The following is a 27,725-nucleotide window of genomic DNA, read 5'->3' as shown; positions in this document are numbered from 1 at the left end:
GAACTAAATAGCCTTAAACTTGCATATTCCTAGTGCCATATTTCATTTTATAAGTACCTTTAACATTACAACAAAATCATAGCACGTTTTCTATATATCTAATAAATGCATTTCAAATATATTCCCTTTGATGATTATATCAACTGCAACTTGCTTTAAATTAAAATTATATATAATTCTATTTTTACACATAGTACGATTTCGCGGTTGGATTTATCACGTTTGCGGTTAAAGACAATAGTTTTATATGTATACTCGTAAAACTAACGGCGCTATGTACGTACAAAAACGTACATACCGACCAGTCCATAAATTTAAGTGTTAATTTGAGAAGATTTAATATCTGCTTTCTTAAGAATTGTGGGTTCATCTTTTAAAAAGGTTCCCGATCTAGAACCCACCGTAGGTTGTTTTGCAACTTCCCCATTATGGCACTTATTTTTAACCTTTTCATCGCAAGAGGTTTTAGTAGTAGTTGTTGTCCTTTTATTAGTGACCGTAGTTTTGTTTATTTTATTAGTGCCAGACGATTTAGGGGAAGATCTTTTGCTAGGACTCTCCGAGCCCTGTTGATTCGGCACTCCTTCCTTTTTTTCTCTCGTTACGTTAGGATGATTAATTGTAGATTGCGTAACCGGCCGCGTGTTTACGGGTTTGCACGACACGTTATTCAATGACTTACTTGGAATATCCGGCGTTTTCGCAGCATCTAGAAGATTTCTTCGCAAATGGTAAGCGCTAATAGCTGCAGCCCTGCTTCTACTGGCTGCGGTCGAACACTCTAAAGATCTTCGTGGTCTTCTTGTTGCCGTAAGCGGGCTTCTTTGCTGCATCGGTGGTGAATTCTTCTTTGCCCCTTTGTCATAAAGTTGTACTTTGTTCGTTGTTTTTCCTAAAGTTGGAGAAAGTTTGTTTGATGTATTTGACTTGGGCGTTGTTGTTATTTCAGTCATAAGACTGTCTGTGGACATCGAAGTGTCCATCTTATTAGTCTTCTTCTTAACTGTTGCAGGCTTATTCTTCGATTCTGCTAACGAATCTACAGATAAGCCTATTTCTGTACTTTTTTGTTTAAAAGATGGAGATTCTGGACGCGTAATACCGCAACTTTTACTGATCGAGTCCTTTTTGGTATTCGTTCTGCTCGCATTGGATTCTGTTAAACTATCCGAAGAAAGAGCCTTTACATCTTTTTTTATGGGCAATTTTATCTTAGCTAATGGTTTTTTGTCGGTAGCGCGTTTCATTGCCGGACTAGATGTTCGAGACGAGTCTGAAGACGAAATCATTATTTTTCGTCGTTGCTGTATCATAACTTTTTCCAGATGTATTGGTTGCGGGGTTTCTTTTGGAACAGACTTGTTTCTAGGTTCTAAATACCTTGATTTTACCTAAAAATTAACATATAAACAATTTTGAATGGTAACATTAAATATTTTAAATATAATTTGATTTGCGTAAAAATTTCCGTGGAAATGTTGAAACAAAGTTTGGAAGATTAAAAATGTGGAAAAAAAAAATTACCTCTAATTTATTAGGCCACGACTTTGGCCTGTTTGTTTCTGTAGTAGTTGGTTTATCGTTTTGCACTTTACGTTCCAATGGATCACTTTTTGGTTTATTAAGAACTTTCTTCGGTTGTTGCTGTTGTTGTTGTTGTTGTTGCTGCTGCTGCTGTTGTTGTTGTTGTTGTTGTTGTTGCTGCTGCTGCTGTTGTTGTTGTTGTTGAACCGCTGCCATTTGTTTTAAAGTTTTATGATTGTGTTCAGATATAACCATTTTTACGCGTTTCAAATCCAGACTTCTGTTTGTGGTTGTTGAACGACTTGATGCTGGTCTGGGTTCCTATAAGAAATAAGTATATTTGAAGAAGAGTAAAAATTTTAATGATAACAAATGTGCAACAAAATATAATTTGTGCATATATTATATAACGTTATTTACCTTTAAGAAGTTAGAATGCCTTGACTGACGTTTTACTGTTTCATTAGGTAATATTACAAGACAAGCTAATTCTTGTATTCTACGCCGGAGCTCCAAGTCCATTTTCAACCATGTTGTAGTCCTTGCGGCTCGTGCTGCGTCTCTAACCAAGCATTTTTCCACTCGACTCTGAATTTTCTTCAAAAAGTCAATGAACAAAGGCCCCCATTTTATTTTTTCTTGAGCTTCGTCTTGTTGCGCCGAAGTTAACATTTTATGCAATTTCGAGTAACTTTTACACGCTTGTTCAGGCGGTAAACGTTCGGAAGCGGCCAAGAAATTATCCTCCAATCGACTAATATTCCATGTTAATTCTCGACCAAGAGATTGGAAGTTTTCGTTTCCTAAAACTCCTGCGAAATTATCTGACAAAAATTTCACCGAAGTTTCCAACAAGTTTGAGACCATTCTGAAGACTGGTTCAGCCCAACGGACATTTGGCAAAGTCGCGAGCAGTTTATCACAATCCATCATAGTTTGAAGCACGTTGTCCGTGGACTATTTACAATAAAAGGAAAAAGGAGATAATTATTTTGGTTTAAAAATAAATGATTATATACATCAAATAACACGTACCATATGTACAATATGCTGATGATAACATTTTGCCATAAGTTCTTTTGGAAGCGTAGCAAATGCCTTACATGGCCATATTCGTACGAAATGTCTGGTTACCCAACGAAGAGATTTTCGATACACTTCGTCGAGACCATAGGCTGCTGCTAAAGGCATACACTCTAATACACCAACGGCACATATTTGGCAAGGCTATAAAGTAATGGCAATAATACATAAATTGTTATGTTAATAACAATATATTGTATTTACAGAATTATTTAGATATAAATTATAAATACCTTATGAAATAGATGACAATATTTAACTTTAAGCGTATATCCAATAATTTCTTTAAGACCTTCCAAGCATAACAAATCAGCTAATGTTGCTAGTTCAACTATACTTATAGTATCTGGTATATTACTTTCTCCGCTGTATATGTGGCACAGTGCAAAATGTACCGCATCGTAAGAATAACCAGGCAGAGAAATAACATTTCCTACGCTCTCGATCCATCCGCCACTAAGGATCGCCGCGAAATATTGACAACGAGAACTCAATATACACTTGTGAGCTCTTATACGACGTCCAGCTACATCAATCGTAACATCTGGATTAATTTCCTCTAAGAACATTCTCAACAAATCTTCCCCTAATCTATTGTATGGTCTACTTTATTTTTTATTATTTATTATTATTATTTATTATTCATTTTTATTATTATAAAAGAATAACTACACACCAGCGCCAGAACGACCCATGCTACTCTGCATACTACTCAAATCAGATTCTGATATAATTCCTTCTCCGTCATATTCCCCTGTTAGTTCTTCAAGAGGAGACTTTTGTTTAGGTGGTAGAGATGTGCTCATGACCGATGTAAATTTCCTAGGAAGTGGTCTAACAGATCCATTTGTTCTGGACATTACTAATTTACTTTCGATCCAAGAAGTCTCTGGTATACTGTTACACATACGATAGGTACTTCTATCTTCTTTCACGGTCAACACATCCGTCGAAAGAGACATTACAGGTGTTTTATCTAAATCAGATAATCGAACAAAGTTAGAAGATGTTGACTTTAGATTATGTCCCATGGTCCTTTCATTTTTCTTTGACGTTACGTTTTGTTTGTCGTATACTGTTTCTGGTTTCACATAATCCGGACTTTTCAGTTCACTTTCAATCTTTTTAATCGTTTCGTTTAAAGATTTATGTGTCTCCGATATTTTACTACCTACGGCAGGAACCACTTGGGGTCGATTTATGTTTGGCACTTCTCCGTTTAATAATTCGGATAATTCGTAATCATGATTATCGCTATCAGGCGATGGACCACTACCGCTACTGATATCGAACGTTTCGCTTTTACGCGTTTGCCCTTCGGTGCTCTCGGTACATGTTTTCTCCCACGCTGAAGTCTCAGAATATTCATCTTCGTATTTAGCATCGGTAGCGTTTAGACTATCTACGGTTCTATCGGTTTTCAATTCCGTATACTCGTGCTCTTTTACGCTGACACGAAGTTCCTCGTTGATCACTTCAACGTGGGAATTTGGAGGCGTGTCCCTTACATCAAACTCAAATACATCTTCTGAAGATGTGTCCATGTTATTTGGACCATTGTTACCTTCTTGAAGAAGTTTAGAATTTTTTTGAGTAACACATTCTGCTGGCTTCGTTGTGTCGTTCAAAGAGTGGCTTGAAGAACTGGGCTTTGTTTGTAGCTTCTTCAAGTCTCCCCGATCCACAGAGAGACTATGTGCGCGTTTGTGTTCTTTTCTGAACATCAGTTCTTTTGCAACATGCCCATTATTATTACTGGTGCCTTGCGTTTTGTCGACGTTCCACGAATGTCGCTTAAACGCTGGCCGCGACGAAGACAGGGTTCTTCTTCTCACCACTGGAGAGTCAGACTCTATGTACATGAAGACACTTGGTTTAGCTTTCTCTCTGAGATATTTTTGTTCAATCGACAATTGAGTTTCCCTTGTTGCAATACTATTCTCGCTGGAATTTGTATCATCCAACTTCATCTCCACTTGTTTGTCAGAGAATGTGGAGAAACTTCGCCTGTGAGAATGTTGTACAGTGTTATCTTTGTTCTTAGGTGAATCGCTCAAATCGATAAACATAGAAAAAATATTTTTCTTATCGCCAGGTTCGATAGGTTTCTCAGACTTAACAGGAATTACCTCTTCGTCTAATTTCTTAGTTTTCGGCGCGTTACTTGTGTTAGACATATCAACGTAAAATTCGCAGTAAGATTTACTACATTCATTTTGCTCTTTTTTATCTGTTTGATAAGTTTGTTGCTGTGCAATAGGTTTCGAATCCATATCTTTCAAATTAACGAAAAATCCTAAGCTGCCGTGCTTTTCGTGACTGCTTATTTTTCTTATCGGTTTCTTCACGCATTCTGAACTTGAAAAACTTTGTGACATTCCTGCATGAGTGATGTTTAACGACTTGGGATCATTTTTATTACAATCGCTCATATCAACAACCCATGCAGTCATAGAAGAAGACATTCTTGAGGGTCTCATTCTTGCGTCAGGATCGTTCATGATAACAGAACCACCTGAAACAATCGGTGTAGATTCCGTTTTTCGGCGCACAGTAGGACTATCGGTGGGCTTAGAATAGTCCGAAGTGCTAACACCGCCGGAAATAATAGGCGTAGTATCGTCGCACTTAGTTTTCTTTATCGTATCAGTTCTATTATCTTTTTCTATGATGCAACTTAACGTAACAGGCAAACTGCTGCTACAGTTACCTGACCCGTTGTCCGATTCTGTATGATAATCCGTGACAACTTCGTCACTAGCACTTTTGGTTACCGGATAAATCATATTGGTTCTACTGTTACTTTGCAGAGAATTATTATTTTCTGGTGGCGTCTGATTGATCTCATATTTTCCATTATCCAGTGGAAGATATGGCATTGTATGATATTGACTACCAGTTGGAATTTGAACATCCATCGTAAATTTATTTAAAACGTTGCTTATCGGAATAGAAGATTCGTCAGGAGGAATAAAACATGAATCGTCATCAACACGGTGTCCTGAATATTGTGGTATAGCATTTTGAAACACGAGATTTCCCTGTCGTCGTTCGTATTCTTGCCTTAACACCGAGAGCTTTTCGTCATTTGAGTCCAGCTCAAACGTATTCCTTCTGATAAGAGAAGGTCGTTGTGTATCGTCCGTTAAATTCGTATCTTTATCGTTAGCCTGCTCAATGATTTCTTTTTCAGTATCCACTGTTACTACGTTCGAAACGTTCTCGTTATGAACTCGTGGCACAACATGCCGATCATTGTTTATAATTTTATTATTGTCAGGACAAGGAGAAGGATGTGCACTTTCACCGCTGTCTGCTTCCTTGATTTCTACAGCCAAAGATTCTTTATGCGTTTCTGCCTTTATTTTTTCTTCCATCATAGAATCGTTTCTTCTTATTTTCCGCGTATCAGTGAGCGGTTCTAGGTACTCGGTAAGCTTTAATTCCCTTTCAAATTCTGCTATTCTTTCATGGCCAGTTTGTAAATTAGTTGTTTTAAGAGGTGTAAATTTGTAGCATTGCTCTTCAGCAAAATCGTTAGAAGTACCTGCAGCATATTTAGAAGAACAGGAAGCATATGGTTGTGATTTTTCGTCGTAACATTGATTTTTAACTACACTTGAAGTTGGAACTTCTACTTCATCATTAAGAGTCGACGCGTCGATGAAATAGTAATTACTTGTATTACAGGAACTTTTCTGATTGTGTGTATCATGTGATACTTCATGGTTTGTATTTTCTGATTGTGCATTTTCAACTTGGGAATAACTGGAATGACATATTTTTTCATCTTGTGACTTCTCCGCGGATTCCTCCTTCGTAGATCTCTTTTCAGTATTGGTATTCACAGAAGATGCGTTGTCGGGAGTAACAAATTCAAACGATTCGTTTTCATCACTACCACAGTCAGACTCATAAAATGGATCGCTAAGTACTTGGTTTTCATACTGATAAACTTCATCTGTATGCAACTTTGCTTTTTGAGCATTTTCTGTAGATGAACTAGAGGAATCTATTTGCGATTGTTCCGTATCGAAGGAACAACATGTTGCGCTATGATCATTTGAAGCACATTCCATCAACCCTGATTCTACTAAGTCCTTTATGTGACATGAGCTGTTATAATTATTAGTTGAATTGTAGCGTTCATTGTCTATAACTACTTTTTTATCTTTGTTGTGCATACGCCTAGCACGAATCTTATCTAAATCATCATTTCCAGAAGTATATTCTGTCACTTGCAATTCCTCAAAGTCAGTGCTTGAATTCTCAGATGTGGTGTTTTCATGTGGACTTACAGAACCAGTTTCTAAACCAGAATCAGCCATATCGGATATGGTGGGACTTACATCCACAGTGGCATATTCTCTCACATTTCTTGAACATTCAATGCTTTTTGAATGACACTCTGGTGTTGTACAATCCACATATCTTTGACATAAAGACAAATATTTATGAATATAAATAAAAAAAATATGTTTAAATACTATTTGTATCTAAATATGTAAATAAACTTTAAAATATTATAATTATAAATTGTAACCTTTTATTGGTGTTTAATACTTTATTAGCAGAGGTTGCATTCACAAGTTTTGTGGTACAAGTACTCAAAATAAATTTTACCAATACTTGTTCTTCTTTTGAGAAGTGTGAATTGCTGTATAAGAGCCTGAAAAGTTATAAACTATAGTTAAAATAGTTATGTGGCAATAGAAGTTATCTAATATATGTTACTCTATTATGTGCAATCTATGACAATTATTCTGAAAGTGATAAATTAAGTATTACATGCTGGTTTTCATAATGTACACTGTTAAATAGAGTAAATAGAGTAAAGTATGATTTATTATACAGGTATGAACATAACATTCAGAGAAACTGTATGTGCACAAAAATAAAAAATATGATGATACGGGCAAAATAATTCATTTTACAATTTTTATGTTGTTCACAGTAAAGATAATTTATAACTTTTAAAATTATCAAGAAAAGGAACTTTCTATTTAATTGCAGTATTATAAAATTACATCTAAATACAACAGATAAAACACAAATTTTATATAGTTTAACAAATATAACATATTTTATTAAAGAAATATTTTTAATACATAATTTACACAAAATGCATGCAAATAAACATTTTGTAATTTGCATAAAAGGAAAACATGGAATTTGAAAAATATTAACTCAGGAAAATTTACAGTTGTTTGAATTATATTAAAACAAATGTATTAAGCATCATATTTATTCAAGAGCAAGCATATTTTCACAAATGTTCCTGAGTTAAACAAGAGTTCATATTGTAGGTGTAGCCTGCAATATGTAACTAATATATAGATCTCATAGATACTGCTTCTATGTAAGTGATTAGGGATATGGCAGTACCTCACAAAGCCTTCTATATGATGAAAAATTTCCAGTTTATCAATGATGCAATCAATATGTTTGTTAATGTATACAAAATAAGGCTTGAGAGCCTTGTAAAAGTGTGGAGCTCTTGTTTTAACGATACACTGGTTTGTTCGTATTATATTATGTCCATGTATTATGTTAAGATCACAATACAAAGAATCCGTAAATATGCTACAATAAAACACTCTATTCAGTTTATATATTTATGAACTTATATTTTGTACACATAAATTGCTTTATACAGATACATTCTCATTTGTTACAGTTCAACATTCGTTACACAAACAAATTGTATACAAATGCCACAAATATTACATAATCAAATAAAACTGACTATAAGTAATTTCTAAATTAAAACTTTGTAATATTTTATGATTTTGTACAATATGTAAATCATTCTAATACTCAATATTATACATATTAATTATACAAAATAAATTATATAACAGAAAGTAATTCATTGAAATTTTTTAGATACATCATGCACAGGTTCATAAAAATATTTATATTTTTTATCTCACATATCATATAGAATAATTGATGAATAATTTTAACATTGTCCTGAATGAATGATTCCTTTTGTTTCAATTAATGATGTATGAATTAAATAATATTAGTTATCAATTTACCTCAAAATATTATCTTGTAGATCATTAAGACTTTTTGCAACAATCCGGCTCTCTTCTATACGTTGATGTTTTTTAAATGTTTCACTGGAAGGAAGTTCAGGCTTGACAGAAGCATAAAGCTGATGGCAACAGAGCCATTGATGTATTCTGTCTAAATTTCCACTTTGCTTGTTGTTGCCCCTGCCTCCAGCCATGAGACATGTTTAATGTTTCATACTTGTTCACCTTTAATCCATTAAATTTTCATATACAAAGGTAAAACCAAGAAGATGTAAATGAAAGTAAATATATAAACATCTCTTAAAATGAACATCAATTCACATATAATGAACAAGTATTAGATTTAACACTTTCTGTTTTTACAAATTACAATCTTTATATAGAAAAATTTATTGTAGTAAATATTGTGTATTAATTGTTTACTTTTCTTTATTTAAAATTCAATCTATTTTACATTAATAATGTTCTAAGTATAGAAGGCAAAAGAAGTGGTCAAGCAAAAAGGACATTAATGATTCTTCCTTCAATGTATGCATTGCTGACAAAGTACGTAACAATTTCAAGGTCAATACAGCAGATACCCCTTGCATAGTAATTACTAATCCTTTCATAGTATCTTCAATACATAAATGATGGATATATTTTGATATACGTGTTATATATTATGTTATAAAGTTTACAGAACTGCATATTCGATTATAACTTATTACATAACGTTATCACGGAAATATCTTCAAAAATGCACATAGTATTCAGTGAAAGCATGTTATGTGTTACTTTATTGTTTAACCTTAAATTCAATGTATAATCGTATATGGGTTTGTGAGTGAAATATTTGAATAAATATACGCAACATAAGGTGGTGAACTGGAGTAAAATAAAAATATAAAAGCCAAAAATAAACGCGTAATTCTAGCACAGTTTAAAAGTAGGAATCCACAATTTGAACGGAAAGAGATTGCACTGTGTCGAGGCATGTCGAATGTCGTATCAATTGATTAGTTAATGAAATTTCGTGTTATAATGGACGAAATACGATAGAAGATGCATCATTGAGAAAATATGCTTTCCTGATTTTCGAAAAACATTGATCGAACACACCTTGTTGACTGTCATTTAATGCATCTTTGCACGTATCCTAAGTACGACTTACTTTCGGATATTAAGAGCAACATACACGGGTTAGTACGTTTCGACGTATCATATTTATCTCAAAAGAAATTCTAGACGTATTTAAATACTTTCGTGCAGTACTTTACAACGTCGGAATATCTTCTCAAATATATTTTTGACAAGACTTTCTCAATAATTTATTGATCGCACTTCGTACATATGTACGTACCTCGCATTATTTCGGTTCTTGAACACCGGTCTGGATATATCATGATTATACGGTGTTATGAGCCATAATCCTCTCGTGCATTTTGCCCGACGCGTCCGCTACGAAATTCAGCGGATATTAACGGTATGATACTATCAAACGTTCGCTTGTTTGTTGTTCAAAAGACATAAATATGCGACGAACGTTCTCAATATGAAAGCGTGAGACTGTCTGCTGCGAGCTCCGCTAGGTGACGCGCAAGATCGAGATCAATTTTTTATTTTGAGGTTAGGTACAAGAATGTTCTGTCAAATTCTTCATGGACCATCATGAGTTCTCGCCTACGATGTTATATGTGCTGCAACAGTCATGTTTATTTGATGAATATCAAAGATGAACACAAAGGAAAAGGAAAAATATATTGAAGAATTCGACTTTCCTCACTGCGACGAATCCTCGAAATATGAAAAAGTTGCGAAAATTGGCCAGGGAACCTTTGGGTAAGTTTAATCTAAATCTTTCGCGCGTTTTTAGGTTATGACTGTACACGAGTAAAAACTGTTCGTTATTTCTCAATCCTGATGATCGTTCTGTAGGGAGGTGTTCAAGGCTAGAGATAAGAATTGTACTAAAAAATTCGTAGCTATGAAAAAAGTGTTAATGGACAATGAAAAGGAAGGGGTATGTACACGTTCAAATATTCGGTCGTTTAACGAATCTCTTTCCGTTTTTTGTCCACACCTTTTGATTATGTAAACATACAAAATGTTTATATAGAAACAGTAATTTATCATACTTTTACCGTATTCCGTCAAAAACTTTGTATTTCTATTGATAAAATATACTTACTCCTTTCTGAAATATCTGGTAGTAAAATATCTGAAATATACCTCTCTTTGGAACATTAGGATTCAATATAACATTATCTATTTCTTTTACAGTTTCCTATAACTGCTTTAAGAGAAATAAGAATATTACAGTTACTAAAACATGAAAATGTAGTCAATTTAATAGAAATATGTAGAACACGAGGTAAACATTTTATGCTCTCATGTTCCAATTTGTATCTCTTGTAAGAACTACAACATGAGTAATTTTGAAAATTTTATTTTAGCAACTCAGTACAATCGGTATCGTTCTACATTCTATCTTGTATTTGATTTCTGTGAACATGACCTAGCAGGTTTATTATCAAATGTGAATGTCAAATTTAGTTTAGGAGAAATTAAGAAAGTTATGCAACAATTGTTAAATGGTCTTTATTATATTCATAGTAATAAGGTAAAAGCATATAATTTACATAATTAATGTTCAATTAATGTAAATGTTCATTAATTTCCATATTTTTTAATAGATTTTACATAGAGATATGAAGGCTGCAAATGTTTTAATAACAAAAAATGGTATATTAAAACTAGCTGACTTTGGGTTAGCACGTGCATTTAGTGCAAACAAAAATGGTCAACCAAACCGTTATACTAACAGAGTTGTTACTCTTTGGTACAGACCACCAGAACTTTTGCTTGGTGATAGAAATTATGGCCCTCCTGTAGATTTATGGGGTGCAGGATGCATTATGGCTGAAATGTGGACTAGGTCAATATATTGGTCCAATAATTTTAGCAATACTTATTAATATGTAGGTATATGTTTTGATGATTTAATTCTGTAGGTCACCTATAATGCAAGGGAATACAGAACAACAACAGCTTATATTAATTTCTCAATTATGTGGTTCTATAACAACAGAAGTATGGCCTGGAGTAGAAAGTTTAGAATTATTTAATAAAATGGATTTGCCTAAAGGTCAAAAACGAAAGGTAATCTTCACTTTTGATAAAGTACACATGATTGTAAATTATGTTTAAAAACAAGCATTTTTCCATAGGTCAAAGACAGATTAAAGCCATATCTAAAGGACCCTTATGCTTGTGATTTGTTAGATAAACTTTTAATTCTTGATCCATCCAAAAGATATGATTCGGATTCTGCATTAAATCACGACTTTTTTTGGACCGATCCAATGCCTTGTGATCTTAGCAAAATGTTAGCGCAGCATACGCAAAGTATGTTTGAGTACTTAGCACCACCAAGACGTCCCGGTCATATACGTCATCCGCATCATCAAGTACCTGGAGGACCAGCGAAACCTAGTTCTAGTATGGCTGACAGTTGTTACCAAGATCGTGTATTCTAGAATACTTTGTTCAGACACATGTGGACTGCCCTTTACTATCCATATCCTCTTCATCACTTAAAATTTTGGTGAACCATACAATGTTTGACTTCATTCATAACGTTAAGATTTTAAGTTAAAGTTAAATGTCTGATTTATACAAACTCTTCATTATACATATATATAAATTTTGTACAAATAGAAGCAGTCTCCTGATTTAAGCCTTATATTTTCAGAAATATTTGCTTAGTATTTTTCCAGTTATTTGTGTACTATGTTATACACAATGCTCGATATTTATGAACGAAAGGATGAAATTTTTATACAGACCTTATTTTCAATTTTATAGTCGTTACACATCGGAATCTTTTAATGTCCCCTTACATTTTCACATTAATGAAACGCTCGTGACCACTGTGAAACAGCAAGGAATAGTATCTACTGCCAATTTACGGAAACGTTCCCTGAGATAAGAATGAATTTATTAAAAACAACGTTTAAAATAAAAATAATTACTAACTGTCGTTTTAAAAGACAGATTTGCAAGTGTATCATGTCAAAACAATATTTATTTCAATAAACAAATTTCAACTTTACAATGATCTTCGTGTCAATAGTGTTATATAGTTAATAATTATAAAAGAAATCTTAAACACGTACGAATCTAAATTAACTAAGTTTAAATTTTAACAATTCCTTATAGTACTCATGCAACAAAGAGCAAGACAATTAGCGAGTTTAACAGCGTTCAGCAATTGTACATCCAATTTCGCGTGTCTGCATTATCATTGTCATGAGAAAGCAGTGTCGTGCGTAACACCTAGACAAAAAACAAAATTGAAAAATATGTACACAAAATCGTATGCCCGTAATACTTTGTTATTTTTTGCTTTTACAGCTGTATATATCGTTATTATGCTAAAATATACTATTGAATTATCAATATCTGTGAGGTACAGATAAGTATGATTTATATTAAAAAATAAAATGATGTGACAGTGGTATTTATCACCGGATATAAAAATACAAATAAAATTCTTTTAACGCAGTAACTGGCTTTCTTTTGAAAGTTCCATTGCTCGTTTTATGGTCTGCGTGTTAGATGAATGATCACTGTAACGTATTGATGAAATGGCGAACACACATTCATATCACATACACTCTTTAATCATCGTCGTTCTTAAGAAATTGATCCAATGGATTCGGACCCATCCTCCTCGGCTTACTTGTCGATGATTTCTCCGTGCTCTCGGCTGAAATAAATTCACAAAAAATGATTTCAATTGTTAGAATGAAACATTGCAAAATTAAAAATATTCTCAACGAGAATAATTACACGTCGTAGGGCGTTGGGCATTTAGACAACTGAACCATTCTGTCATGCTGATCTTTCTGTCATTGTTGATATCACAGTATCTAGGAAGTCTCTTGCCGCATCTTTGAAGCTGCCTGTTATTTGCTATCATTGTGCGGAAACTTTTCCATTCTTTTCTTTCCAGAACCTAAAGACAATTATACTTCATAGTTTTCATCTATTGAATTGTTTATAATATTGTTTATAAAATTGTTTATAAAAAAAAAAACAATTTTAATCCTTGCCTTATTTTTATTTTTATCGAGCATGACAAAATGCCAGGTCGCTATTTGTTCTTCTTTAGAAGCTTGCCACTTAGCTGTCGTCTCATCTGATTCCGTACCGGAAGCTTTCATCTTTTTCTGCAAGAGGTCCATTAAATCTCGTAGAAACAATTGTTTCTTTTGTTCGGGACAACCTATTACCAATTAAATATTTCGTTTAACGTACCATTATGTGAATTACCGTATAACGAGGACTAATAAAACTGTATTATCTTAGATACCTTTCATAGGTCTGCTAGGAGTAGGTACTGGATTACAATTTGGAGTGCGATCCTTCGAAGATGTTCCAGGAATTGGTTTACCAGTATCTTGGTATACACACCAACAATAACCAGAATAACACTGCACTCGGTGGTACCTTCCATCGGGTGTGCATTCAGGTACGTAAAATTTCTCCTGAGAAAGTTGCCTCTCGTCCTCTAATACGGATCGTCTATCCGTTAAACAATCGTTTGCTGCAAAATTTCATATTTTATAATTTAATATTCTGTAATTTCACTGAATCGTCAAAATGATCCAAAACGCTATTTCTTTCAACCTGAATTATCCAGAAATATAATTTTTCAATTATCCTACCTAAGAAGTGTATTGAAAAAACAAATATTTACCATCGCTATCTTCTTTCGTATCGATAGGATCATCGTTGAATGATGGTCGAGAATGCGCAGGGGCAGGATTGCCTTTCAACACTGTGAAAAATAGAAAATAGTATTACCATGGAATTTTCATACATTTCAATCAGCTAAATCGGCCCTTTCACCGGAATTCTGAGATCAATGTTAATCGTTATGTACAAGGGAAACGCATTTTTTTTTTAGAAACGTTTTATCCCGGATCAGTGTACACAGCGAGAACATTATTTCTCTGTACAGCTTGCGATCGTTTCGTACGATCTGTTAATGCAGCGGTTAATTTAGAAAAAAAAAGAGACTCGTATTTACACGTACAGGTGATCACGACGTTGCACGTTTCTTTTTCTTTTTTTAATTTTGACAAAAACCGTCACCACCCGACAAACAACAACATTCACACACAGACACGTACATATTTCTCTTTTTATTTATTTTTTCTTCTTTTTATTTCTGTACATGCACGATATTAGATTAAAAGCGTTTTTTTATGGATGATAGAGTATAATACACGATATATGCTGTTTTTGAAAATCATTTTCGCAACTTTTTTCTCGTTTAGAAAATTACACTATACAATCATTATGAGTAAATGGGTGGTGACGCATGGATTAGAGGAAAATAATCGCAAAGAGATCGTTCTTTTTTATTTCATTTTTTTTTTTTATCGATAAGAATCAGTGGACTAGCACATGCTTATAAAAAGTAGCATTGCCACGTTGATCGTTTAAAATGATTCAACCGTTCCACGAAACTGTACAAATACACTTAAATGGTTCTAAATGACATTTTAACAGCTCGACAAATTGAAATGTTTACCGTGGTGGAAGTTGACACTTCCTTCTAAAATTATGTATCATTTTTAGTCGCGTAAAGTGTACGAAGATCAAGTGAGAATAATTTCTTCGAGTAAAATCACTATTACCAGCTCGTTTACGGGGACTTTTGCGGATTTCGTCTGACACGTTAACGTTCGATTTCAAGAAAAAGGAAATATTTCTAAAGTGAATATTATTCCCTGTTAGACACGTCGAATAAAATATCCTGACGGAAATGTTTCGCAATTTAACATCTTCCACGCTGTTACGCACAGTTTATGAAGCAATCAATGTCAATTAAACAGTAGACAGTCAATTCTGCTTCGTGCTAACGTAACGTCTTACGTGTCGATACGATCGTTTAAAAACTTGCAACAATTAGGTTGCGAACTTCTTCTTTCGTAAATCTCTTTCACTCCATGTATATCTTGGGCAACTTTCTCGAAGCAAAAACGACTGTGGTCGTCGATCAACGGAAGCCTGTGGAATACATTTGAACATTTTATTATACTCTCTCATTTCTCTCTCTCTCTCTCTCTCTCAAAAAAAAAACAATTAAAATATCGAAATAAAAAATTGAAATCTTTATCGATCAAAAAATTTCAAAGAATGTTTCCTTTTTCTTAAATCCGCAAGAATCCGCGTAACTGGGTAATAGTATCCACCACGACGATATAAGCAAAGAAATGTTTACAACATGAATGAAAAATACGCGGAGATGACGTGACAGTGCTGTTCTTTTTTTTTTTTTTTTTTGATGTGCAGAACTAGGGACTCACCTTGGTCCGTGACCCGGGTCCTCTGGGCCTCAGGGACCTCGGGGCGCTCGTCTGCGGGGTTCAGCGACAAGAACAAACGTACTAAATGATAACAATGATGTCACTCAGCCGACCGGCCTTACCTATATGTACAATGTTTTTTTGTCATTCGCGCATCGCAGGTTTTGCTAGCAGTGCAGCGAGCGGTGGCGAACATCGAATAGGGTGGTCAACAGAGTTCTCAGGCAGCAGTCTCTCTCTCGCGCGCACCCCATACACTTTCCGGTGTTCTTACGTGTAACAAAACTACGTTTACGAGTATAACTATTGTCCTTTTTTTTTTTCTTTCGAAACGGAAGATTTTCCCTTTAGCTTATATATTCTTTTTTTTTCTTCCATGATTTCTGTTTTTTTTTTCTTCTTTTTTTTAATGGTAGCAAATTGTCAGGGGGAATTCGTGGGGGTTCATGCGCTGCTCTTGGGCGTGTCGTTTAATTGAAGATCATGCTATGGACACGTTAAACGTGCACTCGGAGGAAACACTTTGAAAATTGCTTTCCGATGATAATTTTGTGAATGGAAAAGTTTCTGGACTCAGATTGCAAACATTGTATTTCTTTTTGTTTTTTTAATTTTAAGAATTTTGGATATTTCACGTTACGAAGTAATTGTTTCTAATTTATGAAGGTATCGTGCTTTCGTTTTTTCACTGTTTTCTATTCTACCATGATGAATGACTGAATTCAGAGTCTTGGAAGTTTCTTAGAATTCCAAACTAATTTTTCAGAATCTTGCAAATTTATTATAATTCAAAGATAATTTCTCAGAGTCTCGGAACCTTATCAGAATTCAAAGATAATTTCTCAGAGTCTCGGAACTTTATCAGAATTCAAAACTAATTTTTCAGAACCTTGGAAATTTATTATAATTCAAAGATAATTTCTCAGAGTCTCGGAACTTTATCAGAGTTCAAAGATAATAATTTCTCAGAGTCTTGGAGCTTTACTAGGATTCAAAGTTACTCAGAATAACAATTAAACATTTTCTCCGAGGGCAGTTCTTAAATTCCTGCGATCTATACGCGTCGATTAAGGCACCTCAGCGCGAGGATTCAATAGGTGCATGCTCGTCCGTGCACGAGGGGTTATTTTGCAGTGTACCAGGAGTGTGATAATCGTGTTCTTTTTTTTTCTCTTGGCTTTTGTTTTAATCCTTTGTACATTCTCTGTGAAGAAACCGTGAGCAGAGGCGAAGGAAATTCTACGAAGAACCCAGGGGAATGATAGAAAACGTGATTACACAAAGTTACAGATAGCGACAACTGGAAGTTATAAGACTCGATTATTACCGGGTCACACGAGTCGATACCGAAGAATCCTGGGTCGAACGTGATTACTTGACATGCAATTGACCACGATTCTACGTATCGACCGATCTACCAGTGCTTCTACTCCAACATTTGCGCACCGATGCAAAACTACCTGCTTTAGAAGATAAGAAGCACGAGATTTAAGAAGCGTTCTACAGTAGACAAATGCACGGGAATTCAATTTAGCAGCGTCTAATTCTTTCATTCTTAAGAATCTCCATAGGTCGCGATATTGCAGCAATTTCAGGCGTGGTATATGTAGAATGTGATATGTAGAAGATCATTTTCAATTGTATCTTAACGATTTTACCCTCTCTCGTTACTATATCCTGCTGATTATTAAAGGTTTACTCCCTTCGTTCCAAAGGATCAACGAGGAAATCGATCGTAGATTATCTATTCCCTAATGAGAAGAGGTAAGAATCTATCAAATAACAGAAAACTGTACTATGTTACCCTCGTCAGTTTCTCTTCAATGCATCAGAATTTTATCCTCTCTATAAATGGCACTTTTTATCATATTAACCCTTTGGGTACCAATCTACTTCCTAATGAAAGAAGGTGCAAATCTACAAAATGCACAACTATTAAATAACACGAAACTATACTATATTACCCTCGTCAGTTTCTCTTCAGCGCGTCAAAATTTCATCTTCCCTTAAAATAGCACTTTTTATCAAATGAACCCGATGTAATTCAAATTCACAAGATCTCGTTCGAAATGAATTTAAACAGGCCGAAATAAACGATACGATGCAAATACTAACGCGATCAGATTGGCAAACTGGCTGTATCTACCCCCGAGAAAGCGGGGAACGAAATAAAACAGAAACTAATCGTACGTCGATCGTTCGTTCTGCTTGAACCTTTTCCTTTTTTTTCAAGGCTCGCGCGATAGCTACGGATGGATAGTTTGAAATAGTCTTCATTGTAGTTCGCGTAGGCGCGGATTTACGAAGCGACGAGTCGCGAGGGCGGTCATTCTCGTAGGCCTAACCGCGAGCGTATGGAGCATGTACACGAGGTCAATTGCTTCAATTCCACGGTAGCCGGTCGCAGTGTGGGCAAACTTCCGGCAGGATTCACGAATGTTAAGCGGGCCGGCTATAGAAGACGGCCCTTGGCGTGCGCGACATCCTGTCCCGGCCACCGTTTGTAATTTATACTCACGATTTAGACGCCGAGACGACGGCCGCGACGACGATCTTCCGGTATTATCCTCAAACGACGCGCAATAAGTGACACGCTTTGCAACATTTTTATTTATTGCCGGCAACCGAGCTACTCCTTGGTGCCTGCCGTTTCCTCGATGCCATTCACAATTTCTTTCTACCAACGGACAACGTTTCCTTCACTTCCCATTAGTGGATTATCGAACGAGTTGATCTACGAGTAACACAACTTCAGTTACGATCTCGAGCTTTTGAATTTTAACCCCTTGCATTATGATCTTTTAAGTTTATTTACTGTTTTAGTACTGTATTAGGTGGATCAATTAAATTTGGTAATCCTCAATCTTATGAATTATAATGAAAGTTAAAATTAAAAGACCAAAATCTGCGCTGCGAGTCTGACTCGTAAGGCAAAGTATTCGAAAGAAAATTAAATATGTTAAGAAGATTAAAAGACACAGCTCGTAAGAGACTTCGTAGATTCTATAAGAAGACACTTAATGCAACGATGAAGTGGTAATTTTGTGTTTTTCTAGGAACAGCAAGAAGACGAAATATGCACGACAGAGGAGTTATCTCGAAGAGTTTCGCAAGCGACTATGTATAACGAAGTAATAAGAAAAATACAGTATTCAGAGGAAAAAAATAATTTTCATACGTGTTAAAAAATTGATGAAATTCCATAAAACCTCTTATCAATGATATTGACGCGAAACGCGAACAATGTGAACAATTCGAAACTCGAAAGATCGCAACAAAATGCCGAACGAAAGGGTTATTTCCATGAGATCGCGTGTCCGTAGGAATTAATTCTACGCACAGAGCGACCACGAAACGCAACCGCGAGCGGACTGCACACGCCATGAAGACACCATAGGAATGCACGAAAGAAAAGCGGCGGTCTTCGAGGTCCTGCGAGGCAAAAAAGCTCGCGTATGTTGCATTTATGCAAATATGCGCAACTGTCCGGAGGAAATAAACCGTAGGATCGCCGCGGGACACCCTCTCGTTTCGATTTTTCGTTTCGAATGTATACCTACAGTACGCGCTACGTACTTACACACACGCACGTTTGTTATCTCGCGCGTGCACGCGGTTTATTAAAATGTCAAACGATCGTCGAACGAAAAAACGAAATTTCAATCGGAATGGTGAATGTTCATACATAAATGGAGATCGTTGCAAACGAAGAGGGGCTAATAAAACGATGGAACTATGATACGTTCAGCGTGTTCGAGAGTCCTCTCTCTGTTACCCCCGCGTTCACGTTCGAATAAATTACGCTTCTTTTGCAACAGACATCTTGCTTTATCCGCTCGTAAAACGCGATACAACAGATTATCGTGCCGTAACTAATAAGCCGTATATACAGGATATCTCTCTACTACATATGCTTGTAATTTAATCATCGGTGATTAAAGACGGGTAAGAAAATTTACATTTCATTGCAGTACACTTTTCTCTCTCTCCTTTCTCTTCTTTTCTTTTACTATCACAATTGTTACAACGATAGAGAAAGATTTTTCGTGTAGGTAAGTACGACGATTGATTCGTGAGTAGAGTAGCGATGGTGCTTAAAAAGCGAGATCTAGCGTTTCAACCTTCACCCAGGAAAATGAGGAAAAAGGAGCACCGTGAGCCGGTAATTGCTTCGTAGGCGATTTGCAATGCCACGCGAGTACATAGATTAGCGCGTGGTTAGGCAGCGTTAAATACAAATAGTGATGTTAATCCCGATTTACGATCGATCGTAAAAACCGTATCTCCTACGAATTTACACACCCGCCGGGGCATTTTATAATTTTTTTTTTTTTTTTTTTTTAATCAGTTCCTTATAACGAAGTTCTCGCAAAATTGCACCGGGTTGGATTTGTCCGGTGAATTTCGAAAGAACTATCTGTTCGTTTAGGTGGATAACGGATCGTGTATCGGCCGGACGGTGGTAGTAATCGGGGTTAACATCACACGATGTTCCATTCCTGCGCGAAACAACGATCTTCGATCCTTTCTTTCGTTTCTTGACGAACGGATTATACGAAGAACAGGCCGCGCCGCGGGATTCTGAATTACATTTGCGAAAGGAATTTTCATCTGGCATCGATGGTATGCGAGATTGTACAGGATGGTTCTAAAAAACCGGACAACTTTTACATTTCTAAACAAAAGTTTGTATATCTTAACTAGATTTTGTTTGAGGAAAAATTTCTTCGAATTGATCTATTTAATTACTTACAGGAAGATTCTTTTGAAGTACAGAAAATGAAACATCAGAAATGTAGGTAAAGGAAGCAGCGAAAGATGAAAGAAAAGAAGGGAAAAATGATATCGAAATTTTTCCATCACTATTATTAACATTCGCTCAAAACAGGAATTAGAAAATTTCTGTTCCGGTATTTAGAATCGTCCTGTACATCCAAGTGACGATCCTAGAGAGACAATCTTTGGTGGCGCAACAGCGTGGCGCCGCTTTGCAAATATCGCCGTGTTCAAAATTGATTTATGCACGCAACAACCTCGCTTGTGACCTTGAGAACTCTCGTCTACTAGGACAACGAAGTTAACGATGCTTGCAGTTCGAGTTTGACAGTATAGCCTCGAAGATCGATTCACTTTACAAGAGCAAGATGAAAAAAAAAGTAATTGTTCTTCAGATCAACTTCATTCGTTGGAAACTGCATGAAAATCTTCTGAAACGATCGTGTATCTATATAGTTTAAAGCTGAACGAAAGAATCGAAGATCGTTAGGATCGCACAAGCATCGTCCAAGAGGCCAAAAGGGGTCCTCGAGATTCTCCCTCTTATCGTGTGAGAAGCACGTGCACCACGTGTTAAACTTACGAGTGAAGTCGTTCGCAAGGCAGGCACCCCATTCTTGCCTGGAGAGTTTCAAATCCCGATTTAGGTCGCACGTGCGGGCAAACGTGCGAGCACATTTCTTCGGCCTTACCGCCTTCTTCGCGAGCCTTCTCAGCTCCTTGTACTCTGCCCTGTCCAGGTAGCCATCCCCGTTCTTGTCGAGCGTTAGAAATTTCCACGACAATACTCGTTCCACGTTTTTGTCACCTGTCGAACAAACGAACAATCAATATTTCTATTTTTTTTCTACCACAGTTAATCGATCTTTAATTAAACGAGTGAGGAGGAAGAAGAAGGCGAGGATTCCACTGGACTTTATCTTCGGTAAATGGAAAAACATTAAGAATTTTAATAAATGAACAACTATGGAATCTTTTCCTTCTTCTTCTCCATTTCAATATTATTCCTTTTTCAATTTCAATAGAATTATTGTATACTCGTTTACTACATCTACTTAACATTGTTTCTGATCATTTTTCTGTGCTTCTTTTCAAACAAAATGAAAGTAAAAATGTTGCGTACGATTTCCAGTGAAAACTGGGAGATAGAGAGTGTTGAAAAAATATTTTTCAATATTTGCAGCTCCTTTAACCCTAGTGCGTTCTTCCGGTCGCTTTCGGCCCGAAGATCTAAGGTGTAATAATTTCTGTTACCAGCACGCCATACGAACCTAGACAATAACCATTTGATACAACGTCAAAAGAACACAAACTCGATAACACTAAAAGTTATTAAAAAACCAACAAAGCGACGGGTCAAAAAAGACCCGAACACCGCGCTAGGGTTAATCCTATCGTTATACCGGTTCAACGAAGGACTTTTGTCCAGCTGTAAGAACACAGGCGTATCATTTGTCTCTTCTCACCGTCTGCCGAGATATTCGTCCGCCTGTATTCGATCTTGAAGTTTTCGATCAGGTTCCCGTTGAACTTGGATTTCTCAGCTCGATCACACGTATTCCTGTGCTTGCTGTTGTACTGCCTTCGCTGCTTCCAGTTCGGCGAGCGCCTCCTTTGGCCGCTCCTGGTGGAAGCAGCAGATCTGGGACCAGGTTTCAAACATCTTGGTCTTTGGTGTCTTACCGAGGTGTCGGGCAGCGGTCTGCCCTGCGGCGTCACGCACCAACAGTACCCGGTTTCCTCGTGACATTGCACCGGTTTGTAAGTGCCATCCGGACGACAGACTGGTCGTGCACCCGGCCTGGCGGTCAGTCTTGCGGAGAAGCACGCCGGTGTCTCTGGATGGACAGGTTCAATCATGTGGTTCCTCGTTAGACGTTTTTTCATTTTAGCTTCAGACAGGTATTTCGATACGTTTCACAGTTTTTTCTTTTTTTTTGTCACGGTGATATTCAAGGAAGGGGACGAAAGGATTCGCTGCAAGATGTTCCTTTAACAATTGCTCTGATAATTGGGTTATTTAAATATAGCTTTCTATCTCTCTACTTTACGAATTTTAAGAGATGCTCAAGGATTCCAACGCACAGTGTTTCAAGTACCAAACAGTAAAATTTTCAGGGGAAGAGAAAGAGGAAGGGACATGTTGTACTTAACTTTCGTGTAATTATTCTTCAAGAAATGTAGAAATGAGGGCAAAATATTTTTTATTTTTTTAAATTCCTTTTTTTGTTTGAGAAGTGCTAAGATTGCTCTAATAGCAGCATCAATTATTTACAATGGTACTTGCAACTAGGTATGGAACCCTTCATTTGAAGTGTTCGTGCACATTTGTTAAATAATGAATAATTCAGCAAGATATTACATATTTGTTTAAACAAAAATTTCGAGTTTCAACTATCGCCGAATTTTTCTATCATCTTTCTAAAATTGAGGAAATTCTTAATCGTTGATCTCTCGGCGTTTAATCTCGAAGAAACAGCGACGTTAAAAATATTTTCAGCATTGTTCGGGCAGAGTTTTGCACGAGGCATGATTATACAGCGAAGGTGTAGTAATAATTACTAACATTGTTACGAGAAGAATGTATCATCCTACCTGGACAAGGGCCAGTGTGTTTGATAAGAATAGACATGCCTTGACACTGCTTCGAGATGACCCGACACTGACTCGAATACGTAACACCGTCGCTCCCACATACCGGTGTGCTTGCACCGTCACTCATTGTACACTCAGCTATCCTTTTCCTGCACTCCTCCTAAAACACACAACCCACACGATGCACGATAAGTATGCTAAACGTCCAACTCGCTATTACGACAACGTAAAACGTACAGTCAATCTTTTCTTAATACAATGCCAAACGATCGATTAGACGTTGTTTAAACAACACGTTGAAATACTCGTACAAGGTTGTTTTTTAATTAAAAAGCAGTATAATACGCGATATTTAATTGTGCTGATGATTATGAAAGTGGTTTAAGTCAGAAATTAAAAAAAAATTGAATTTGTAACTTGTTTCGCGTTGCGTCCATTTGTTCGTAGAAAATAGTTTAGTTTATCACAGAGTGAAGAAATATTTTTTAATAGATCCAAAAGAGAAAATTCCAGATACTTCGAAATGAAAAATATGACTTGTAGCTATTTAGGCCAATTATTAAATATTTTCTATAGCTTATAGAAAATACTTTTAGATGATAAGAATAATTGAATTTTTCTTATCGCGATCGTCACAATTCAGGGAACAAAAAGACTGTCACTGAGTAATACCACATTTTTATCGAGTTCTATCCTTTTTTCGAATTTCATATCCTGGAAAATGTCACGCATCTACGATGACTAATAATACCGTGAGTCATTTTACACATGCTCTTAATACAGTGAACAGAAATGCAGCAGCGTTACAAAACGCTGTTTCCCGTTTTTATGACTTCCCTATAACTGGACACGACAAAGAAAGAATGAAAATTAAAACTGGCCGGACGTTTCACGGGATGACTAATTCTTTCATGATTTTCCTCGAATCCATCCACATCGTTTTGTGTTCCGAGAAGATTGCTAATGCATTTACGCTATCTTTCGTGACCTCTTACGCGCGTCTGCGAATCGCATTTCTTATAACCAATGACTGGTTAACACGGTGAAATCTTCGAAAAAGAACTAACCTTGCGAGATAAATCACTCTAATGAAATAGCATTTAATCTCCGTCGTTTTGTCGATCTGCTGTGCAAAGACGATCGTGAAATATCCTCTCCAAGTTTAACAGTATATTGCACTAATCGTAATATGTACTGAGAAAGAAAATTTTTTTTTTTTAAGCTTTCAAAATTGTGACGAAAGAAAATTTGTAGAAAAATCAAGAAATCGAGGTGTTTCTCAGTTCAATCGTTGCCTACACGCCATACTTTTTATTACTATACCGTGTTAATTGCATTAATGAGCAAAAGAATCGAAAAATTTATCTAAGTTGAATTTTGATTGAAAATTTTTATAAAAATCAAGAAATTGAGCTGTTTTTCTGTTCAATCGTTGCCTACGCCTCACATTTTAATAGTATAAGTTGAATTTTTTCCCAAGATTTTAAAATTGCGAGGAAAGGAAATTCTTAGAAAAATGAAGAAATCGAGGTATTTCTCGTCATTTCAATCGTCGGCTACTCCTCATCTTTCCCAAAACACGTAACACGTTATCTTATCATACGGGAGAAGACGCAAGAATAAAACGTGGCGGTGAAAAGTGGAATTTATTAATAGAATAAAAAATGGCCCGGTAGAGAAATGCCGACACGAAAGTTCCAGAATCGAAATTCTTTCCAACTTCGCGAATGATTCACCCGGAATAGTCTGGAACAGAGGCGTCTTTAACACGGAGGAGGCGCCTCTGTCCGGCGAAGAAGAAGGCGCCTCAAATCTATCAGAAGAGGCGCCTCGGATCGTTACGTCATGCATTTGCATTGCGCGGAATGTGAAACCCGATTTACGATCTTGAAAGCACGACCGTGTCAGTAATTACCCTCGTTGAAATGATTGAATGTATCACCAAGAAATGCGCTACTAATTACCATCCGTGAAATATTGCCGTCGTCTCGCTGTCGTTTCCTACGTGGCTTTTCGCGTATACACCACTTATTCCAATCAACGTAATCGATAGAGTTAAAGGTACGATACGGAATAATAAATCATTCCAAGTATTTTATAATGCAATTAAACTGAACATTTTTCATAAATTACGTTACATTTGAGACTGCTGTAAATAAAAGAGCGAAGACGACAAAAAATCGAAAAAGTTTTAAGGTAAGATACCGACAGAAGAGAACACAATTTTTTCACATGAAATTACATTTCCTTTAAGAATTTATCAATTTGCTTTAATAGCTATATTTGAATATCTCTTGGGTTTCATTTCTCGCGAAAATTAGAACTTTGTCTTCATTTCGATTTTCACGAATCTTCTTTTCAGTTTATTACAAATTTTCTTAACCCTTCCAGGCAATCCGGGTCATTTCTGACCCGAGCCCAATTTCACTCTCCCATTTCTTCCAAACGAATTTTCATTTTTATTCGAAACAATTTAAAATTCTCCAAAAGTTCCAAAGTAAAATTAAACGAAATTAGGTTAAGTTAAAAAGTTTAAAAACAATTGTATCTCAGAATTTTGAAAATACTAAAGATTCCGATAAGTATCGGTCAATTTTTTCATATTTCCAGAAAAGCTAGAACATTAAAAAAATGTAGTCATGAACGACTCGGTCTATCTATCAAATATGAAAAAATACGTTTACCTACGCAGGGTTACCGATGATAAGCATACTGCGTACGTATTGTACGCGACAGACTCTCCCAATGAAAGCTATAAAATCAAAGTTCACGTCGACCGGTCGAATAATGTTTGAACCTCTGATAGGCAAATAAAGGGGGGACGCGATCGAAAAGTGAGATATAACGGTGTGAAAAGGATCGGTCAGACGTTCTAACGGAATTGCCACGAAAGGAAGGATCGCCGTAGATCTACGGAGGGATCCTTGGAGTGGAGGTGGCGCCCGATCCATCGTGGCACGCACCAGCGTAGTTCTCGAGAATGCGTTACGTCGCCGCGTGCACGCAACGCGATGCAATATACGCGTAATAGGCAGAGTGCGACGCGGTGTAGCGTAGAATAATCCGGGCTACGCGTTGAATGCTAACGCGATCGACGAACGTGCGCTCCGACGTTTGCTTGCCTTGGCGCCACCGCGGACGCGGTTCGAGAAAACGACGCACGCGACCGTCAAATTGTGCCGTAATAGCGATCGATTGCGTCAAATCGTTTCTTTTACTGCCAGAGAAATACCTCGTTACCTTTTATCCCCTTTTAAATAACCGTTTCCTTTTTGTTCTACTCCGATTGCATCGAATGACTAGTTTCTTCTTTATTCTCCCTTCTTTTTTTTTTTCTCAGTAGAGAAATTCTTCGGGCGATCTTTTCGTTTATTTTTAACCCTTTCGTTTCGTAAGGCAAGAACTTTGAAAATTTATTTGGAAGTGTGTTGTTTGAATCTTTTTGACGTATTTCTAGTGTGACTTAATTTTTGAGTTTTGTCCTTTGCGCACTTCCATCGTAATTTAATTTGAAGTAAATTTTAAAACGATACTGTCGATGCGAAACATTTTGTGAGCGTGGTCGAATATTCGCCACGCGTGTTGCGCAATAGAATCTGCGCAGCGAAAGGGTTAAGTAACTCCTTTTATCCCCTAATTTTGCATTGAATACTTTTCTGATCAAAGCAGAGAAATTACTTGGACTGAACCAACTAAAATTTTCGTTTCATTACACAGAAATATGCAACAGTTCTCAATTTTCTTTCCACGTTTACAAAAAAAAAATGATTGCATTTTCATCTAATTTTCACTGCGTCTAATCGTTTTTCTCACAGTAGCCGAGTATTTCACAGAATAATTCTTCCATTTTTTTCAATTTTTTCTTTCATTATTAATTGCAGGTGTTACGTATTACAGCGATTGACCGTGTTGCAGAGCAAGAAGGAAGGAGTACGCTCTGCTATTTTTCCGGATCGCGATTGCGCCGCGGGGGAAATTTACCGTGGACGTAGCGCGATTAAATCGAGTGCAAGCTGTTAAGATGCGTACCGCGTATCATCTCCTTTTCTCGTAATCACGCCGACGCTGTCGGCGGAAGCGGGATAGATTTGTTGGGTTACATGTAATACAGTGGCCCTCTTTGTGTTATTTTCACCGTGTTGGACATTAACTATGCTTGCTCGACGCTAATGCACCAGCGTAGGTGCTCGTGTGGATTCGAGCGTCGAACAACGTTCGATGCAGAGGTACATCGCCGATCAGAAGTGTTAGAACACCCCTTATGTTCGCACAGAAAGTATTGCATAATTTAAATTACATTTCGACGCGAAAGTTAGTAGGTAAAAATATTTTACTATTAATATAA

At 36.3% G+C, this 27,725-nt stretch overlaps 3 protein-coding genes across 4 annotated transcripts in view; 1 reads left to right on the top strand and 2 right to left on the bottom strand.

Annotated features, from left to right (window-relative positions):
• Positions 1 to 210: 210 nt before the first annotated feature.
• Positions 211 to 10,049, bottom strand: LOC108570506. Its single transcript, XM_017932378.1, has 10 exons — positions 9,991 to 10,049; positions 8,649 to 8,873; positions 7,151 to 7,276; positions 3,280 to 7,038; positions 2,841 to 3,213; positions 2,560 to 2,751; positions 1,945 to 2,481; positions 1,732 to 1,845; positions 1,525 to 1,644; positions 211 to 1,391 (listed from the first exon to the last, which is right to left on the bottom strand). The coding sequence occupies exons 2-10, from the start codon at positions 8,840 to 8,842 to the stop codon at positions 315 to 317; spliced, it is 6,492 nt and encodes a 2,163-aa protein (XP_017787867.1). The 5' UTR covers positions 8,843 to 8,873; positions 9,991 to 10,049; the 3' UTR covers positions 211 to 314.
• A 56-nt stretch (positions 10,050 to 10,105) lies between these two features.
• Positions 10,106 to 12,166, top strand: LOC108570507 (cyclin-dependent kinase 9). Of its 2 annotated transcripts, XM_017932379.1 has the most exons (8): positions 10,106 to 10,142; positions 10,363 to 10,469; positions 10,566 to 10,650; positions 10,911 to 11,001; positions 11,084 to 11,250; positions 11,324 to 11,565; positions 11,642 to 11,789; positions 11,858 to 12,166. In XM_017932379.1, the coding sequence occupies exons 1-8, from the start codon at positions 10,116 to 10,118 to the stop codon at positions 12,164 to 12,166; spliced, it is 1,176 nt and encodes a 391-aa protein (XP_017787868.1). In that variant the 5' UTR covers positions 10,106 to 10,115. The 2 variants fall into 2 exon arrangements, with proteins under 2 accessions (XP_017787868.1, XP_017787869.1); XM_017932380.1 differs by lacking the exon at positions 10,106 to 10,142 and having other exon boundaries at positions 10,304 to 10,469.
• A 1,062-nt stretch (positions 12,167 to 13,228) lies between these two features.
• LOC108570453 (SPARC-related modular calcium-binding protein 2) overlaps positions 13,229 to 27,725 on the bottom strand; it is a 29,258-nt gene continuing 14,761 nt past the window's right edge. The window contains exons 2-9 of the mRNA XM_017932316.1: positions 23,381 to 23,540; positions 22,252 to 22,623; positions 21,369 to 21,593; positions 14,392 to 14,472; positions 14,005 to 14,238; positions 13,745 to 13,917; positions 13,482 to 13,647; positions 13,229 to 13,398 (exon numbers count right to left, since the gene is read on the bottom strand). Coding sequence (XP_017787805.1) covers positions 13,310 to 13,398; positions 13,482 to 13,647; positions 13,745 to 13,917; positions 14,005 to 14,238; positions 14,392 to 14,472; positions 21,369 to 21,593; positions 22,252 to 22,623; positions 23,381 to 23,540 — 1,500 coding nt within the window. The 3' untranslated portion in view covers positions 13,229 to 13,309. The remainder of the gene's footprint in view (positions 13,399 to 13,481; positions 13,648 to 13,744; positions 13,918 to 14,004; positions 14,239 to 14,391; positions 14,473 to 21,368; positions 21,594 to 22,251; positions 22,624 to 23,380; positions 23,541 to 27,725) is intronic.

The sequence above is a fragment of the Habropoda laboriosa genome, unplaced genomic scaffold (assembly GCF_001263275.1).
Source record: "Habropoda laboriosa isolate 0110345459 unplaced genomic scaffold, ASM126327v1 scaffold84, whole genome shotgun sequence".
Classification (NCBI taxonomy): Eukaryota; Metazoa; Arthropoda; class Insecta; order Hymenoptera; family Apidae; genus Habropoda; species Habropoda laboriosa.
The sequence above is the reverse complement of the archived record's forward strand: the minus strand, read 5'-3'. Positions and strand labels throughout refer to the sequence as shown.